At 34.2% G+C, this 21,474-nt stretch overlaps 1 protein-coding gene across 7 annotated transcripts in view; it reads left to right on the forward strand.

Annotated features, from left to right (window-relative positions):
* The window catches only part of OSBPL8 (oxysterol binding protein like 8), a 194,408-nt gene that overhangs the window by 115,732 nt on the left and 57,202 nt on the right, over positions 1-21,474 (forward strand). For 6 of the 7 annotated variants that reach the window (XR_010342966.1, XM_064376957.1, XM_064376958.1 and 3 more), the window contains one exon: positions 15,286-15,356. Coding sequence is in view for 6 of the 7 variants with exons in the window: in XM_064376957.1 (XP_064233027.1) it covers positions 15,286-15,356 (71 nt within the window). In the remaining variant the exon portion in view is untranslated. Of the gene's footprint in view, positions 1-6,150; positions 6,916-15,285; positions 15,357-21,474 lie in introns of those variants that run through there. The other variant, XM_012441373.2, reaches the window with a different exon arrangement.

Raw genomic sequence — 21,474 nt, forward strand, 5'->3', positions numbered from 1 at the left:
GCTCACTAAATTTTTACTAAGTGATTTTCTTTATATATGCAAAATTATAAAGAACTTTTTATCCAGAGGAAAGTATGGTCTTACACTTCTTGCAATGAATATGGGTACATGGACAAGAATGCTATTTAATCTAAAATTGTTTTAAGCTATCCTTTTATTTTTGTATGTGTATTTACATGTGCTTTCATGCTGATAATGGAGAATCTACAGTAATGTTTTCTGAGGAAATGTAGGATGATAAGATTGCTTGGTATAATTTTCAAGCCATGAAATTATTAGTAAGATTTTGCTAGCTACAGCTAAGAAACTACTCTGCACTATTAGAGGATAGAAATTGACAGAGATCCTTATCGTTGTGTTTTCTATTTTAAAGCAAAGGTCATTATCTCTCATCTTGATTTATATGCTCCCATTTTGGTTTATATGCTCCCATCTTGATTTATAGATCATTTTAAGGTTATGAATAGACTTGTTTACTAAGCCTGAGCTGCTTTAATGTGTCAACTATATTCTTATTTGACTCACATGTTCTATAAGGAAACTTACTGCTGAATTTGTATAGTACAGTCTTCAGATGTTTAGTTCATTTTATAGAGTAGTGATTCTCTATGTTTGCACATAGTACTTTCTTAAATTCTTGTTGGTTGATTTTTGTTCTTAATAGTTTGATCTTTCTCAAACTTATCCTACTGCTTTAAGGATTTTAAAATCTCTTAAAGCCTACGTTTATTATCTTGAAATTAAAGCTAAAATGTGTAACTCTTACAGTGCTTTCATCCTAATGTAATTCAATGTATTTTATCATCAGTGTGCACATGGAATTTTAGAAAATTTGAAGGGCTTTTTTCCCCAAATACTAGTTAGGTTATTTTAGACTATCAGCTATATTTGCCATTCATTTTTTTTTTTTTTTAATGGAGATGGTCTGGAATTTATCCAGATATCTTGTTAAAGTTCTAATTTTCCAATGAAATATCTTCCTCAGTCTGAATCTTTTATCTTAATAGAAAGAAACATAGGCTGGGCATTTTCTCTGGGCTTTTAGCAGATTCTAGAGAATCTTATTATGACCTTTTATGGTATTTGCTTCAGTTTGTCTACCATTTTCAAATGGAAAAAGAGCCGCTGGACCATATATGATATGTGTAGTTGGTCTCTTAAGTGGCAAGGTAGTAATAACATTTTATAATGATTTATTTTTTAATATTAAGAAATTTCAGAAGAGACATCATTTACATCATTGTTTTCTAATTTGGACCACGATCTCTTGTAAGAAATACATTTTAAATCACTATTCAAAATATAGCAAATAGTTATGTAAAAAGTCTAAAACAACATGAAAAAACTTGCCCTTTAATATCAGAGTAGGATGCACTTTGATATTTTCTATGCTGACCTATTCTGTTCAATTTTCAAAGGCACTGTTTGTGTCCCACCAAATTGATTTTTCAGCTTACCAATATGTGGTGACTTACATATGTTTATCTGTAGACCAGAATCCATTTCTAACATAAATGCCTCAGATAACTTTTAAAACTATCATGATAATCTTGCAACATTGATGCTCTTTTGTCCTTAGTATGACTTTAAAATTACAAAAATCTGTAGTGATTACAAGTAATTCTAAAATTAAATTGAAATCACAAAGGTATATATAATGTTTTAAAAATACATTTTTAGCTTTTTAGAGTAATCTAGATTTTGGTTTTGAACAAACAATTGCCGTTAAAATTTTAGATTTTTTTAATTGAAGAAAAGAGCATTTGAGTTTTTCTTGTGAAATTAATCTATAGCAGTTACATCTTGTCTTGAGAGTATTGCAATATAATGGTTTTCTTTGAATTATAGATTCAAAATGTAATTTATCATTATTTTATTGCTACTTTACATTCGTGTAACATTTTATATTGATCAAAACAATACACATATTACATATGTGCGAGTATACATATATATAATTTCATCTTCATAAGTCTGTGATGTATAGGCAAGGCAGGTTGTAGAGAATAACTGAACAGAGTTAGGATCCAGAAATATTCTATCATATAGTATTGTTTCCGCTGCTACTACAAAATAAAACTACTACAAAAAAAGTAGTATTGAAATAATACTTTTTTAGTTTGCCAAGTAGTTTTCCAAGTATTTTGAGCTTACCAAATATTTAAAAACCTTTAACATAAAGAATGTTAATGGAAGCTTTATGAAGTTGGTGTAACTGTGGTACATCTTTGGCTAAACCACATTTATTTTACCACCATTCAGATGAAGTAGGAAAGATGGCATTCTTATTTGAATTTCTAGATAATTAAACACCAGTGATTACATCTTGGAGGAGAAGGAGTACAGATGACTCATTTGAGTTAGGATTACTCAAAGAGTAGAAGAAAGGATAAAGTGGTAACAGGTGGCTAACAGGGAAGGGAAAATAAATCCTCCTATTATAGTATTTAGTAATATTTTATTTTTCTTATCTGCCTTTTCTGAACCGTTGAATTAAGATTCTGGACGTAATAATAGCTTACATTAAAATGTTTTCTATGTATCCAGTAATAATCTGAGAACTTTAAGAAAAAAAAATTTACATGTATATGTACTGTGAAATGTTTCATGCAGTATGAGGAGTACATAAAATGCATTTACAGTTAATAAAAGAATAATAAAACCAATACTTATGTACCCAGCATCCCAGGTTTAGAAGAGATCATTGATAGTACTTTAGAAGTTCTTATATATATCTCCTGATCCTCATCTCTTCCCCTTTATATGCCTTCTGCATGCTCTAGGTAACCACAGTCCTCACTTTTGTGTGCCTTTTCTTTTTTTCTAGTAATGTTATCATGTATCATATCTAGACAATTTATGTTTTTTTAAAACACTATTTAGAGTATGTTTAAATAAAAAATATAGACAAATTAAATTTAACAGAGTTTATTTTAGTGAGAACAGTTCATGGATTGGGCAACACTCAAAATCAGAAGAGGTCCAAAGAGTACCACTCTGCAACATAAGCAGTGAATATTTATAGACAGAACTCAGAAACACAGAAGTAGCTTGATTGGGTACAGCTGGGCTTCTCTGCCTTATTTGGACGTGATCTGATTAGTTTATTGCCTGTGATTGTCCGAGCTCAGCTGCTTGTGATTGGCTGAGATCTGCCTGTTACAAATATTAGACTCCTAAGTTAGGTTTCTGTTCATTTACATACCAAAGTTAGCTTGCATTTTTATTAGGAACTAAAAGAGCAGAGACAGCTTCAGGCCATTGGCCTCCTGCTTATTTAACAGTAGCAAGCAGAAACCTAGTTGAGTAAGGAAAGGGCAACATTGCTGGAAGATAAACTGAGCAAGAGTCTCTGAGCCATAGTTTGGCTATGATTTCTTTGAGAGTTTAACAAAAGTCTTCTGAAGAAGGCATTTGGCAGGATACTTAATAGGTCCTGGGAAATACAGGATTCATCATTGCTTGTGGTTTAGGTACTGGACACCTGGCAGTAATATGATCATGAGAGGTATATTCTGCTTTTTAGCTCACCATGTTCTACCAGGAATAGGTAAAAAGTAGAATGCTTCATTGTGTTGGAAGTATTCTTGGGTGATCCAAACATCAGCTTGGAAGAAAAGAGAAGCTTTATCAGCATACAGTCAGACAAGCCAGTGTCAGCAAAGAACTTGGGCCAAACACACCCAAGCAGTTTGCCCATGTGTCAAAAAAGATGGTGCAGTGGTAGGGGGACTTTTTGGTAATGAAAGCTCTTTTATATTGGATGTCCTATTTCTATACTCCATCCATGCTTGATTTATGACTTTTTGGTACAGTTTATCTTCTAGTACAGCCTTTCTTAACTCGGGTCTCGTGGCAGAAGTAAGCCCTATAGGAATATTTTATCAGTTATCCCAAAGATACAGTGCATGGTTGGAAACATAGATTAGATAGATTACAGATGCATGGGAGATAAATTTTATTCATTTTGAACAATGGATGCCTTAGTATACTAAACTTAATTCTATTGCAGAACCCCAGCTGAAAAGGGCTGCTGTAGTAAATTATTTTGAAAGGTACATAGAAAATAAAATTTTCAGACCTTACATGTCTGAAGATATCTTTATTTTACTCTAATATGTAATTGATAGTTTGACTGGGTATGGAATTCTAAATTGAAACTAGTTGTCTTTCATGTTTTAAAGATAATGGTTATATTTTTGGCCTGCTTCCAGTATTGTTGTTGATGTCAATAGCCTATCTGATTCATGATTCAGAGGAACTTGGTGCTTTGAATTATGTGAAGAAGGGTTCTTTGGTGTAAATAATGTTGATTTTCTGGTTTTACTACTGCTGGTTATGATTTGGCCTTCTTGGATCTGTAAGACCATGACTACTTGTTCATCTCAAGCTTTGCAGTGTCAAATTTATGTTGTTAATATATCTTCTCCTGGATACCCACTTTTGGGATGTGTATGTGTGTGTATATGTGTGTGTGTGTGTGTGTGTGTATAAAAAATAAATATGTGTGTGTGTATATATATACGTATATATACATACACACATATATATATATACACATATATGTATATATACACACACATATATATATACACACACATATTTGTTTTTTTTTTTAAATACCCCTTTTCTGTGATTTTACTTGAGTTTTAGGAGGGAACACATTTGTTCAATATCTTCATTTTGCCATTTTAACCTGGACTCTTTTAAGACTTTATGTGTATTGTCTGATTTAATCCTCGTAACAATCCCATATGAGTACTACTATTAGCATTTTATAGATGAGGAAACAGAGACTCAGAGAAATTAAGTAAACTGTTTAAGTATATTTAGGTAAGATAAAACCGAGATTTGAATGCAATTTAATTTCAGATCCTGCTTAACCATTAAACTAGTATAATTCTGTTTGTGATGTTATGTTCTTTATACCTTCAAAGGCAAGCACCATTACATGAATGATAATTATTTGTTGTCTACAGTTAATAATAATGTATATTTTATGACATGGAGCAAAGCAAAAAATAATAAACAAACCAGCCCCCAAAACTCACAAACTTGTTGCAATTGCGTAAACTTATTCTCCACTAAGTGATTTTGAAGTGCCTTTGCCCAAGAAAGAATATGTCATGTACAAGAAATTGAGTTTTGCCTGGTATGGTGGCTCATGCCTGTAATCCTAGCACTTTGGGGCACCAAGGCGGATGGATCACCTGAGTCAGGAGTTTGAGATCAGCCTGGCCAACATGGTGAAACCCCATCTGTACTGAAAATACAAAAATTAGCCAGGCATGGTGGCGGGTGCCTGTATTCCCAGCTATGTGGGAGGCTGAGGCAGGAGAATCACTTGAACCTGGAAGATAGAGGTGTTAGTGAGCTGAGATTGCACCACTGTACTCTAGCCTGGGTGACAGAATGAAACTCCATCTCAAAGAAAGAAAAAGAACATGAAATTGAGTTTTGTTTTTTGTGTGTGTGTCCTTTGTAGTAAGAGCAGAGTCTTAGATTATATGACATCTTGTTGTGTGTGAATGGAGAACCAGCCTTGAAGTATATGCACAGTAAGGAAGGAAACTGAAATTTTATGGTAAGGTACCTGTGAAAATGAACCACTAAGTAAATGGCAACTCGGTTGTTGTCCAGCTGAGTGGGTGTATTTTTAGATTGAAAGAAAGAATTATAACCAAAAGTAATCAATCTACAGCATATAAAGAGAGCAACTGACTAGAGCTTTTAAATTTGAATTAAGGTAGGATAAGTTATATGGATTTTAGTATAAATGGAAGAAAATTTTTTGAAATTTCAAAGATTAGGTATAAAGAGATGGTATTATTATAAGGATAGGAAAGTACCTGTTAGATTTAATGACAGGTCAATACTAGTCACTTAGTTTTAAACATCGTACATTTGTCACTGTGATAATAAAGTTGCTTTTTTTAAAAAAAAAAATTTTAAGTGGGAATGGCTCATTGATAGATTGTACATTTTGAACAGTTTAAATGTAATTAAGAGGAACCGTAGTAGCTCATATTTGTTTCAAGGAACATGTTAGAGCACACAGCATTATGGTGTGGTTTTAATCTCCTCTTTTGATTGGTTTGCACTAACACTGTCTTAATGATTCATATATCCCTGCTGGAGATAAAACTTAAATGTTTATTCTCTGCTTTAACTGTTGGAATCCATCAGCATTGTGCTTGAAAGAGTATCTTTCCTTATGAATTTTTAATCATGGCTGAGGCAAGCTCTAGATTAGATGTAAATCTAGAAGCTTCAGGGAAGGTAAGAAGCGTTATGTTTATATCCATCTTTGAAGTAAGCAAAAGCTGGGAAGGAAGGAATCGGAAGAGGTGGGAAGTGTGGCCGGATACTACAAAAACATAATGGATGTGATAAAAGGATTGCATTTTTGAGAAGAGATGAGAAAATGACTTTATCTTCATCTTGAATTGCCAAGTATTGATCTTGCTTTGTTTTCCTAAAGCATCAGGGTGGTTTGGTAAAAAGGTAAAACATTAGTGGAATAGCCTTTCATGTTCATCAGTTCCTTTTTTAAAAAATCAGCAGCATGGTTTACTGCTTTTTCTGTCAGGCTTTCTCTGTTTATTGCTGATTTGACAGCCTTTGGTCCTCCTTTGCTGTTAAATGTGTGTGTTCTTTGTTTGTGCTGGTGGGTTTTGCTACATTTGGACGTGATAGAAAAAGCCTGTCTTTGCCATATTGGTCTAATTAGCCTCTGGGTGAGCATATACGTTAAATAGACCTTCCGAGCTATGAAAGAAGAGAGCTCACAACAACGTAGATTTTCTTCATGTACTGGGGTTTCGCCTATTTTATTTCCTCCACGGATTGATGGCCGAAAGCTTATTCGGAATGCTTCATTTGGAGGATACAATGAACTTTCTCCTTCATTGCCAGGTTTGTGTGTTTAATCTTGCATTCTTTATTTCTTACAGACTTTTAATTAAAATAAACCAAGCATTTTAACATTTTAAAGCTGCTTTCATTTAGACAAAACAAGTCTGTCGTGAAAACTTAGGTTTCAGTAACTGCTGCTAAACAGCTTGGCTTTTATATATTTTCTCTTAAGAGTCCCTTCAGCTAAAACTTGAGAAGTAATGATTCAGTCAAGTAGGCATCTTGAGTGCTTATGGCATAAATTTTTGCTTTAATTATAGAAATATTATGATCCTTTGATAAAATTAAAGCCCTTCTAGACTTGAGATAAACACAAAATTATATAAATAAACAAATTGCTCTGAGGGTTTACCAGATGAAACCCAGATCTTGATACTGATATTTGTTAATTTTTTGCAGAATAGTAACTATATTGAAGGTGATTTTTAAAGTAAGCTTTAATCTTACTACTTTATTATCTTAATCTTTTTATTTTAAATTCTCAAATTTATCTTAAATTCTGACTAAAGTGAAGCTTTCTGCTCAAGTATAGTTTTTGAAATACCCTAGTTTCTTCTTGTTAGATGTATGTATGTGTGTGATTAATTTTTATCATGAAAATTTACGATATTTTTAGGGTTATATTTATTAAATCAGTCATTTGACAGCTATGGTTTAGGCATTAAACAATTGGTGAATGAGATGTAGACATAAATTGATCTTTTATTATTTGAAATTGTAGCAAGTATTTGAATATGTTTAAATAATCTTTTGTTTTCCTTTCCGATTTTTAAAATGCTATATAATTATATCTACTCTTTTAAGGTTATATTTTCTTTTAAAATAAAAGTATTCTTTAATAATGATGGCAAGGAAATATTGACTGACACTGATGCTTGCATTTATATCTTTTTTTCTCACCCTTACATTTTGCTAATTAAATTCCCTGTTTTTACAATAACTTTTATTCTTGGCTTTCTGAATATTCTTGCTGATAAGTGGTATGTCTGTTCTTTTGAGATAGTGAAACGCCTCGTAGAAAGTGTTCATCTGGGTAATTAAATAAATTATTGTAAATTCACTGATTTCATTCTTTTCTAATAGTGTTTTACAAAAGAATTGGAAACCATAGTCCTGAACTGTCCCTAAGTAGCATAAGCTTTAAATAGCACTCATAATCCGTATTGAGTCTTCTTAGTGTAGCATGGTTACTATCATGTTTCTTTCTTATGTTTTGAATGGTGTAAATTTTAGTCATTTGTCATTCAGAAGTGGCTTTGCAAATACAAAATATTGAGGTTTTTTTAGTGTTGTTAAATATTTTTGCTTTTAAAATGAATTTCATTTCAGTATTTGTTTCTGTCTCCTTGTTTGCATTTTTTAAGGCAACAAGCTTGCTTGTACATATTGTTTGCTGACCTTCATGCCACAAGTCCACTTAGCTTTACAGAATAATCATGTGACATTGATGAACAATAGAAAACATGGCTTTTTAAGTTTGGTACTTACTTAATTAGGCAGTTAAGGCAAAATTATCGGTTTATCTTGTCAAAGAAATATTCAAAGTCATCTTCGATGGATTTGTTTTCATAGAAAAGTAAATAGTTTGCTTTTTCTAATTCTTGAAATAGAGAAAATCATATTCATAGGAATGATTCCATCATCTCCTTAAAGCAACCAGTTGTGATAAAAAGCTCTGTAAAATATCTGCTTTTATCAACTAAGAAGTAGAATGGAATTAAGTACTTCAAAGCAGTGACTTTTTGTTGTGTATGTACGGTAAAAGTAAAAAGTACATCTAATATCTCCTGATAGACTTCATTGTTGTATTGAAGAAATTATTTTAGATGCATTTGCTTTTATCTGACATCATTAGAGAAGGAAAGATTTGTTCTAAATTAGTGATATTTAAAGATAGCTTCTTACTGCTTTGAGCATAACCCTTTTTTAATTTTCCTGAAAAAAATCTTTTTTCTTTTAGTCACTTCTGCCTTAATAAATATGTCAGTATAGCCTTTTTCTTTATGATTAGCTTTAACTTGGATGTGACACCCCTGCCCCTGTACCCTAGTGATGCCATGATGCAGTGTGTTTTGTTTTATTTAGTTCATATCTGATTATCTATCTCTTGATCTCAGCTGTTACTTCTAGATATGTTTATTTTACTAATCCCTAGAACAGCACCTCTAATTTGTTGTAAATAGTCTTTGAGCAAAGAAAGCATCTATAGACATCTATAGACTGTACACTTTAGTGCATAGTTTTTTGTATATTTTGAATTCTCAGATTTTTTTTTCTTGGTGCTTGGCTGTATTCAATATAGTTAATGTAGCAATTCTGTATTTATTTTGTAGATACTTACAAACTTTTTATTTGTAGATTTGTATATATAATTTCATTTTAATAAGACCGAAGCAACATAAAATTTGCTTTATTATATCACAACATTAATGAACCAGGTATATTAAAAAGGTAATGCCTCATCAGTGATGATAGTACTTGCATTTTGTGAACAAATTAGAGGCTAAGGGCAGAAGGCTAATTTATTCAGGGATGGTATTTCATTGCATTAGCAGGAGAAGGTAAACCTATGTACTAGAGATTATCTAATGTAAAATTTACTGTAGATGAGAAACTGAAGTCCCTGGGATTTAAAGAATTTCACCAAGGTTATATAATTACTTGATGGAAGAGTTATTATATGCACTCGAATTACTGTGAGTCTGTGACTACTTCCAAAATGAAAAGATTAGAAGAAAGATATGACAGATTTTTTTCTACCAAGTTGAATGTCATTAATTTTTTGTTTTGGGGTTGAGTTATAACTAGGAAATTCTTTTTTATTTGCCTTAATGGTTAAGAGCATTTCTGTAAAGCATTAGTATGTTTCTTTCTTTTCATATGAAGAGAATATTATAAAACTCTCTTGCTTCAGTCTTCAGTATTTTATCACTTTAATGCCTTTTCCCCATGAGAGAAACTGAACCATTGGGAGTTAGGTATTATGCCTAGTGTCATAAAGCTAGTAAATGGTGGCGCCAGGGTTGACAGATAGTCTGACTCCCTAGCTTATTCTCAAATATCCCTCTGCCTTCATTATAAGCAGTTATTTTTCTTTATTATAATTTTTGTTTGAATACCTTGCTTCTCTCTAGACAATAACCTGTTTAAAAGAAAGGAATGATAGAGAACAATGTTTTTTCATGTTGTTTATCCCAAAATGCAGTGTGTTATGTAATAGATGGGTACCCACCTATTTTACTTTTTTATGTGTGTGTGTGTGTGTATGTGTGTGTATATATACCCACCTATTTTATTTTATTTTGTGTGTGTGTGTCTGTGTGTGTGTTTGTGTATATATATATTTTTTGTTTGTTTGTTTGTTTGCTTTTTTCTTTTTGAGATGGAGTCTCGCTCTTGTCTCCCAGGCTGGAGTGCAGTCGTGTGATCTCGGCTCGCTGCAACCTCTACCTCTGGGTTCAAGGGATTCACCTGCCTCTGCCTCCCAAGTAGCTGAGACTATACGCATGTACCACCACACCCAGCTAATTTTTGTATTTTTAGTAGTGACAGGGTTTTACCATGTTAGCCAGGCTGGTCTCGAATTCCTGGCCTCAAGTGATCCGCCTGTCTCAGCCTCCGAAAGTGTTTGGATTATAGGCATGAGCCATCATGCCTGGCCTAATATTTATATTTATAAGAGATGTTTCTTAGTTGATTGAAAGGATTGCTATCTGTCAGTCTAAATATTCATTATTCTGAATATTTGCTTTTTTGTTTTTGGTTTTGTTTTGAGACAAGTCTTACTCTGTTGCCCAGGCTGGAGTGCAGTGGCACAATCTTGGTTTGGTGCAATCTCCGCCTAGTGGGTTCAAGCAACCCTTTCACCTCAGCCTCCCAAGTAGCTGGGATTACAAGCCTGCACTACCATACCCAGCTAATTTTTGTATTTTTAGTAGAGACGGGGTTTCACCATGTTGGCCAGGCTGGTCTGCAACTCCTAACCTCAAAGTGATCTGCCCCTTTCAGCCTCCCAAAGTACTGAGATTATAGGCGTGAACTATGGTGCCTGGCCTGAATATGTGCTCTTGTTTTATGTACTCAGAAAATGTGGAAGTCAGCCTGAATGTATGTTGCAGAGTGAAAATGGAGCTAGACTACCTAGTTTCTAATCCTCATTTAGCTACTTAATGACCATTTGGAAGGAATTTGGCTTCAATAAAATACCCCAAATATACTCTTATTACTTTATGTAAGTTAAGAGACAGAATATTTTAGAGAAAGGCTATTAAGAAAGTAGTGAAAATTGGCTGGGCGCGGTGGCTCACACCTGTAATCCCAGCACTTTGGGAGGCCGAGGAGGGTGGATTACCTGAGGTTGGGAGTTCAAGACCAGTCTGGCCAACATGGTGAAACCCTATCTCTACTAAAAATACAAAAATTATCTGGGCTTGGTGGCATGCGCCTGTAATCCCAGCTACTCAGGAGGCTGAGGCACAAGAATCGCTTCAACTCGGGAGGTAGAGGCTGCAGTGAGCTGAGATCATGCCACTGCACTCCGGCAGCTTGGGCGACAGAGCGAGACTCCATCTCAAGAAAACAAATAGAAATTAAACTAGAAGGCTCCAAATTCAAGTAGATATCAAGTTCTGCCAAACATTAAATGAAGAAATAATTCCAATCTTGCACAACTGCTTTCAGAGACTAGAAGTGGAGAGTGGGAAGAACATTAGTATTAGTATAACTTTGATATGAAATTCAGTTGAAAGAGATTGTCCTATAATTTTTCTAATCAGTAATGAATATAGATTACAAAACTCCTTAATGATAGTAGCAAAATCTTTTTATAAAGAGAATAATGCATTATTACTAAGTTGGATGAAAATCTAAGAAAGCAGGATTGGCTTAACATTAGAAATTAATGTGATTCACTACACTAACAGATTAAAAGCAGAAAAAATAAGATGGTTATTTTAATAGATAAGGGAAAAGTTTTCATGAAATCAAAATTTTGTTTTGGTAACTCTTAGAAAACTAGAAGGAGTGAACTTCCTTAAATATCTATATCAGTACCTGTTCTAGCTGGACACAGTGGCTGAAAACTGTAATCCCAGCACTTTTGGAGGTCAAGGTGGGAGGATTGCTTGAGCCCAGGAGTTCAAGACCAGCCTGGACAACATAGTGAGACCAGCCTGGGCAACATAGTGAGACCATGTCTCAGCCAAGCCTAGCGACATGTGCCTCTTGTCTCAGCTACTCAGGAGGCTGAGATTGAATGATCGCCTGGGCATGGGAGGTCGAGTCTGCAGTGAACTGAGATCACACCACTGAGCTCCATCCTAGGCAACAGAGCAAGACTTGTCTCAAAAAACAAAACAAAACAAAACAAAAAAACCCTGTTTCTCAAATATCTATATTAGTATCGGTACCAATATTAATATCTGTATCCAAGTATATGTAAATATATATATGTAAAAATATACCTAAAAATCTACATTAAACATTATGCTTAATGGTTAAATATTGACAGTTCTGAGATTAGAAACAAGACAAGAATGACTGCTTTCACCATTTCTAGGCAGTATTGTACTTTAAGTGCTAGATGACTAGAACAGAATAGTATGTGTAGAAACAAACCTACATGTATATGAACATTTGACACATATGGATAAAAGAGGTTCTTTTCAATAATTGGTGGCAAGTCAGTTGGTATCTAAATGAAAAGAAAGTGAAATTGTACCTGTATATCACACTATACTCAAATGTCAATTCCAGGTGGATTGTAGATGTAGATGCAAAAGGTAAAACTACATTATTGGAAAATATTTTTTTGATTACTTCAGATTTAGGGAAGAATTTCTTAAGACCCAAAAGCACTAACCTATAAAGATTGCTAAATTTGACTACATGAAAATTAAAAGCTCTTCACCAAAAGAGACCATGTAGCCTATAAAAAGCCATAGAATAAGGAGATGTTGGCAACAAATACATTTGGCAAAGGACTAGTATCTAGAATATATCAAGAATTCTTACATAATAAAAAAAGACAGATGAGTTTTTTTTTTTTAATATACAAAAGATCTGAAGACATTCGTCACAAAGAAGAAATGAGCCAATTGACATGAGGAAGTTTTCAACACCATTAGTAATCAGGGACATGCAAACTAAAACTTCACTGACAGACTCAATTAACTGGAAGAATAGGGAAAGGGTGTGTTTTTAAATTATTTTTATTGAGGTATAACTTACATGTAATTAAATGTGCAGCTTTTGAATTTTTAGTGACGTATAGACAACGTGTAATCACTTCCCAGATCAGAAGGCTGTCTCACACCCCTCCAAGTCAGTATTTCCTCAAGGAAGGTAAACTGCTGTTCCAACCTCTAATGCCATAGATTAAGTTTGTAAATAGAATCATATGGTATGCACTTTTTTTAAATGGGGAGAGTTGGCTTTCACTCAATATTTGTTGTTCCTTTTTTGTTGCTGTCTTAATATTCCATTGTGTGATCATACTATACTATATTTATTAATTTTACTCTTCATAGCCATTTGAAGTGGTTCCAGATTTTGGCTATTATGAATAAAGCTTATGTGAACATTCTTGTACCTCTCTTTTGATGGATGTACACACTCATTTCTGTTGGGTTTGTCTAGGATTAGAATTCCTTTGTGTTAGAGTATGTGTACATTTGACTTTAATAGATACTGTCAAATAGTTTTTCAAAGTTGTTATGTCACTTTGTGTTCTTACCAGTAGTGAACGGTTTCAGTTGCTCCATGTTTTCACCTGTACTTGGATAGTGTTAGTCCTTTTAATTTTAGCCATTCTAATAGGGATGTAGGTTTCTATCTCATTGTAGGAGTGGGGAGGATAGTTGGAAGAGAATTTACTACCGCAAATCGTTAACTAATTTCATTCAGAATTTCATGTTGAATTTGTAAAGGTTTTATTTTATTTTTATTTTTAGTATTGGGATTTAGTGATCTTTTTTCTTACCAGAGAGGGGAAAAAAATCCGTTTTTCATATTATATAAAATTTTCAGTAAAATATCTGGATTAAGAAAATAGAACAGATTTATTTTAGCTGTTATATTAACAAACCAAATATAGAATCAATATTATCCTTGATATGCTAGAAGTGGTTTTAAAATACTTCAGGCACTGGTACTACTTTATTTATTTATTTGTTTGTTTGTTTATTTATTTATTTATTTATTTATTTATTTGAGACAGAGTCTTGCTTTGTCACCCAGGCTGGAGTGCAGTGGTGCAATCTCAGCTCACTATAACCTCTGCCACCTGAGTACAAGCAATTCTCCAGCCTCAGCCTTCTGAGTAGCTGGTACTATAGGCATGCACCACCACGCCTGGCTAATTTTTGAATTTCTTAGTAGAGACGGGGTTTCACCATGTTGGCCAGGCTGGTCTTGAACTCCTGACCTCGTGATCCACCTGCCTCGGCCTCACAAAGTGCTGGGATTATAGGCATGAGCCACCACATCCAGCCACCTAATTTTTTTAAAGTGCTGCTTTTTGAATAATTTTACATATATTTTTTAATATAGGCTTTAATTGGACTCTGAACAAATAATTATAGGGAAGAGTTAATAGTACCTGTCCTAAAAAATAGAAAAACCTCATTAAAATTAAAATGTATACTGCTTCTTTTATACCTGCCACACAAGTCTGAATATTGATGTTTCTCTAATTGTACCTTTGTAATAGTAATTTGTTAATTGGTTTTGGCATAGTGCTGTATTAAAGTGTTATATGATTTCAGGAGTATATACATGTTTGTCCACTACACTTGTGCATTTTAGATTCATGCTTTTAGAATAACAATAGAAAATGATGATAATAAGGGTGAACATTAATTGAATGTGTGCTTTGTGCAAAAAACACTATGCTAAGTGCTTTATATGTATCCTCATCTAATTCTCAAAACAAGCACATTATAAGATTTTTAAAAAGTCAATCCAGATTTATTTCCCCAGTCTTTTATCACCTAGTCCAAAATTGTTTTCCATTTTGACCAAAGGTATGAAAAGTATGTTGAGTTGGTTCTGTCAATTAGAATTCGTTGCTAGAAACCAGCTCACTAGAATAAAAGCTCTATGAAGGCTGAATTTATGTGAAGTTCATCAGGAACAAAGAAAAGAGATCTATTTCATGATGTTGGTGGGTTCAGGGAAATACTTCATTGTTTCTAAGCCTTAATTCTAAAGGGTTATACTCTATATGACCCTTTAGAGGTCTTTAATAGTTTAAAACTGTATGTACAGGCTTCCTGCACTGATTTATATCAAATATAATCTATACTTGAAATTGAATGACTTGTTATACATATTCAAAAGTAGTAATTCTGAGATACTGACTTTCTTTTTAAGGTTTTGAAAGAGGGAAGGAAGATATTTCTCAAAACAAAGATGATTCTTCACTTTCTATGTCAAAGAGCAAGGTAAGCATATATAAGCAAATACACGATTATGACATTTCCCTAATATTTGAGATGAGTGAACTAACACTGAAATCCTGTGAAGCTTTTATGAGATGTTTTTATGTTGATATATCTAAACCATGTAGTGCGTATTAAAAAAGTGAAGTTCCATTGGGGCTGACATAAATATTGTTGGTTACTTAGAAATACAGCCGATTGTTAACCACTTTTCCTGCCACAGTAATACTGTTTCTGGTATCTCAACTGTAGCAGCACTTCTCAAACTTCAGTCTGAGAATTGCATTCAGATATATTCTCAGGGTTTATGGCTTACAAAAAAATTCTTAAGTGTTTTGAGTTCATTTAGGTGACAATCAAAATCATATATTTGCCAGTTAAAAGCCAGATCTTTGCAGTAATAATTGAAAGACATTTTCTTAGAATAAGACATAGTTTATGAATCACTATTTCTCAACCTGGGATACTTAGACACATACTTAGGTCGGTTGAGCATTTTTTCTTTAAGAGTGCATATTCAGATTTGAGAAACACTGTATGATGCAGTAACCAGTTTCCCTATGGGTTAGTAGTTCACTAGATTTTCTATAGTTTATGAAGGGATTCGACCTTTGGCTGTTTTTTCTGGTAAGATTTTTGTAGCAGGGGGATCTTTTATGTTTATGAAGTCAGACTTCAATGACTAAGACAACCTGTTTCTAAAGACTGTGAACTCTCTGCTGTTCTCAGCAATAGGGCTAGCTCTTTCAACCTACATTTTTTGCTCCTGTTCTTGAGAGTGGTTGAGAGGATTGCACAGTATGTTTTTATGTATGATTTTACACAAATATTATTCTCACTTTTCATGTATACATTACATAAAAGTTCATTTATCATATTAGTGTAAAGTACTTAGGATAGAAGTTTAAAAATACTTTTTATTTATATGAGAAATGCCTGGATCACCAACGGGAGAAAAGATTTCTTTCCCCATTGCAAGGTTCATGGCTGAGATCACCATAACAAAATAAAGATTAACAAGGGAAAACCATACACATTTGTTTAGTATAAGTTCTGTGTGACAGGAGCTTTCAGAAATGAAGACCCAAAAGAACAGGGAAATATGTGTATTTTATGCTTTGGTTTGTTGAAGAGCAGAGAGTCACAGAAGTATGACAAAGGTTGGGGAGTATTATATGATGCTAATACACTGAGGGGAATTTAGCAAGGTGTGTTTGTTCAGATTCTTCTTGGTATCTCTGTGTCTTTGGATTCTTTCTTCTAGGGATAGGTAGAGCACCTGCTTCACAGGGAGGTCAGAGAATTATATTGTGGCCTGCATCAGAGCAGAAAGGGAGAAAGTCAGAGAGTGTCCTTTGTGCTTTTCAAGTTTTCTCAGTTTTCTTCAACTTAAAAGAGTCAGTATGCCCCTGTATTTTGGGGTAGTGAGTTTTGAGCCCTGTCAGTCATTTTACATGGTCTGTATAATTAAAGAAAGTAGGAAATAATTTATTTTAGGTCTGCCACAGCTAGAAATGCAGTGAGATTTATAGAGTTTTTTTTTAAAAGACCTATTTTCAAGAAATTAATACCAGAATTGGTGAATATATGGTATAATGGTATTCCTACTCAAAAGCCTGAACATCTAAATACAAAGACTTACATACCACAGCTACTTATTTGCCATCTATATGTACCCTTTAAGAGAGGAGGTCTGAAAAGGAACTTTGCATACATTAAATGAAGGTGTGTGCCTTAATGGGGGAAGCACGCGTGTGTGCGCACACGTGCACACACACACACTTTAGAACTATGCTTTGGGTACAATAGCATCTAGTTATATGTGGATCTTTAAGTCAAAATAAAATTAGAAATCTAGCTCCTCAGTTACACTAGCCACGCCTCAGATGCTCAATAACCACATATGGCTAGTGGCTGCCAGACTGGACAGCTCAGATATAAAATATCTGTCATTTAGAAAGTTCTGGGCAGCACTGCTTTAAAGTGAAAAGTCAATTTGAATCTTGACTCCTATTACCTATAAGTTTTTAGCTACTAGTTACAATGATATTAATAGCTACTTTTTTTTAAGAGATGAGGGTCTCACTATGTTGTCCAGGCTGGATTCGAACTCCTGGGCTCAATCAGTCCTCCCACCTCAGCCTCCTGAGTAGCTGGAGCTGCAGGCACATGCCACCATGCCCAGCTTAATAACTACTTTTTATTGAGAGTTTATGTGGATCATTTTAATGTTCATAACAATACTAGGAGACAGGTATTATTGGCTCCGTTTTATGAATGAACAAACCGAGGCTCAGACAGATCAATTCCTCAATACTCAAAATAGTAAGTCTTAAAACTAGAATTCAGAGTGGCTCCAGTTTTCCTTTTTGTGCAAGGGAGGGGATAAGATCTACTCCAATTGTGATGCAGAAAGTACCTGGCAAAGCAGCTGGTTAGTAATAGATAGTTAAGAATTTATTTTCTTATGATTTTCTTATGAATAAAGCATTAGAGTGAATGAATGGGATTATTAACATAACTATTTGGTATAAGTACAATTATACTCATAATATTATTTTCCAAGAGCTGAAATGTACTGATTTTCTCATATTTTCTCATAGATTTAATCTTAGTTTATTATGTTAGCATAAGAAGTGTATAGTTGCTACTTTGTCTTGACATATTTTAACATGCAGCTGGGCACAGTGGTTCATGCCCATAACCCCAGCACTTGGGGAGGCTGAAATGGGAAGATTGCTTGAGTTGAGGAGTTTAAGACCAGCCTGGACATGATAAGACCCTATCTCTACAAAAAATACAAAAATTAGCTGGATGTGGTGACACATGCCTGTGATCTCACCTATCTGGGGAGCTAAGGCAGGAGACGCATGAGCCCAGGAGGTTGACGCTGCAAGTGAGCTGTGTTTGCTCCATTGCACTGTAGCCTGAGAGACAAAGTAGACCTTGTTTCAAATATATAATATATATATACATACATAATGTACATTTGTGTATGTATATATATATGCATGCAACCAACTCTCTTGTTTTTCTGAACAGTCATAAAATGTATACATTTATCATTAAACCTGATACTTGTAAAATTCTGAAGATTTTTATTCTTATCTGAGTAATTTTGGAAAACAAAATGTATTATTCCTTTCATGATTGAGTTGTATGACTGAGACCATCAAACAATTTTAACTTTTCCCAACTTAATGCAAAAAAATATGAATACTCTCATTTTGGTCACAGGAGTTTAGGTTAAATATTATTTCTTAAAATTCATAATTGAGCCTGATTAGCACAATGAAATACACCTGCCTCATCCCCAAGACATTGTTTAAAAATAAAGTTGCTGAGTGAAGTGGCTCACATCTGTAATCTCAGCAGTTTAGGAGGCTGAGATGGGAGGACTGCATGAGCCCAGGAGTTTGAGACCAGTGAGAGCTCGACTCTACAAATCAAAAAATTTGCCAGACATAGTAGCATACTCCTGTGGTCCCAGCTACTCAGGAAGCTGAGGTGGGAGGATCACTTGAGCCCAGGAGTTGGAGGCTGCAGTGAGCTACGATCACACCACTGCACTCCAGACTGGGTGACAGAGTGAGACCTGTCTCAAAAAATAAAATAAAATAAAATAAGGCAATTCTTTTTTCTCATGCATCTTTTCCTAGGCTTTGTCATTGTATGAATGAGTGAATTGGAAAAGTCAGTTAATCAGATTATTCCAAACAAAGTAGCATTTTAAAATAAATTTTTAATTATCCATCTCAACAAAAGGAAATACAGCATAACTAATATATCTAGAGGGATAAAAAGAATTCTGTTAAAAGGATAAAGGGTTTTTGAGCTCACATCTCTTACGTTGATTTTTCAGCCACCTATCTACTTGCCTTGTAGGTTTGCTAAGTCATCTATTACTTGCTTTAAAATATAGATTTACCTGGAGATTTAATCTTTCTAAACCAAAATGTCTGATGTGATCACAGTAACTTATCGTTAGCCTTGTAGCCTTGTTATAAGCATAATGATAATAAGGTCTATCTTTGTTGTCTTCATCCTTGTTACCTTCTTTATCCTTGTTATAAGGATAATGATAATGACTACTCCTTATATCTGTAGTATTTTGTAATTTTCAAAGCAAGTTGCGAAGTATTTTCATAAATAAATACCCTATTATCTAAATTTCTAAAGGTCAGATTTTTGATAGCACCTGCAATCTGAGATATACCTGAAACAATATATACCAAGTACTGAGTTAAACACTTTAATTATGCTACCTCATCTAATCCTCAAAGCAACCCTATGAATTAGTAGTAGTATCTTCATTTTACAGATGAAGAAGCAGACTGATGGAGATTAACTGCTCAAAGTCACAGAGCCTATAAGGGGACAGCAGTTAAAGGAGAAAAGAAAGAAAACAAGAAGGAAAGACATAAAAAATATAACATGCTAAGCATTCTAATGCCATTTAACAAAGAGGCAAGCAGTAATATACATTAAACCTGTCTATCTTGATGGTCATCATTAAAAGAGTTTCAATGAAGTTTATGAAGGAAGGGAAACTTAGTTTAGTAAAATATCTCCACCAAAAATCATTTACATTTTTGGCATTTGAAAGGTGTTTTGATTCAGAAAAGCTAGGTAGTAATATAGGAAAAGACTGTAGAACTTAGTCACTCCTTTTTTTATTTCAGAACTAGACTGCACATTATAGCAGAGATTCCTTGGGGTATGTGAGTTAGAGATTCCTTGAGGTCAATTTACCAAGCTCATGTGACACTGTCTGGCCTACTGCTCTCCTATGTACTGTATAATCTTTTAGGAATAACCAAGCCAGATCTTATCATATGGAATTGTTAGGGAAACAAATTTGACTTTTTTTAAGATAAGGTCTCACTTTATCACCCAGGCTGGAGTGCAGTGGTGTGATCACTGCTCACTGCAACCTCAAACTCCTAGGCTTGGGTGATTCTCCCACCTTGACATCTCTGATAGCTGGGACTACAGGCACATGCCACCATGCCCAGCTAATTTTTGTATTTTTAATGGAGATGGGGTCTCACCATGTTGCCCAGGCTGGTCTTGAATTAATGGGCTCAAGCAATTTTCCCACCTCAGCCTTCCGAAGAGCTGGGATTACCAGCATGAGTCACCACACCCGACCACAGATTTCTCCTTGTTCATAAAGATAGAGCTTAACTTTAAGTCTAAAATACCATATGAACAGTTTTAAAAGGTAAGAAATTAATATAGTGAGATAACTAAGAACCTGAAGCTGGGACTTAGACTAGGGTAAAAATCCCAGCTCATCTACTTTGTAGCTTTGTGACTTTGGAAAGATATGTAATCTGTTAGTTTTAGTGTCCTCATTAGTAAGAGAGGGATATCACTACTATCTCATACGTTTGCTTTGAGTATATAGATGTTTAACATATACAGTTGATCCTTGAACAACACGGAGGTTGGGGCACTGACCCTCTCCTTCCTTGTGCGTATAAAAATCTGCATATAACTTTTGACTACCTAAAAACTTAACTACTATAATTGTGTGCTGTTGACCAGAAGCCTTACTGATAATATAGTCAATTAACACGTATTTTGTATGTTATATGTATTGTATACTGTATTCTTACAATAAAGTAAGCTAGAGGATATGTTATTTAAAAAAACATAAGGAAGAGAAAATACATTTACTATTTATTAAGTGGAAGTGAATCATCAGAAAAGTCTGTCTTTGTTATCTTTACATTGAGTAGGCTGAGGAGGAAGAAGTTGGTTTTGCTGTCTCAGGTGGCAGAGGCAGAAGAGGTGGAGGAGGTGGTAGGTGAGGCAGGAGAGGCAGGTGCACTCAGTGTAGCTTCTGCAGAAAAAAAATCTGCCTGTAAGTGGATCCACCAGTTCAAACTGTGTTGTTCAAGAGTTAACTGTACTTGGTAAGTAGTAAACAACCATAAATGTTCATTAACTTTTAAGCTAATACTATTAGTATTTTTTTATTGACTGGTTTCTAGAAAGTACAATGCTATAAACATTATCCTATTAAGTTGTGGGAAGTAGAATCTCCTAATAATTTGGAACCATCATATTCCTCTGACAATAGCCATGCCATTTTGTGTTCCCAGGGCCAAGGAGA

This window comes from Aotus nancymaae, unplaced genomic scaffold (genome assembly GCF_030222135.1).
Source record: "Aotus nancymaae isolate 86718 unplaced genomic scaffold, 86718_ANA_hifiasm-v0.15.2.pri h1tg000016l, whole genome shotgun sequence".
In the NCBI taxonomy this organism is placed as follows: Eukaryota; Metazoa; Chordata; class Mammalia; order Primates; family Aotidae; genus Aotus; species Aotus nancymaae.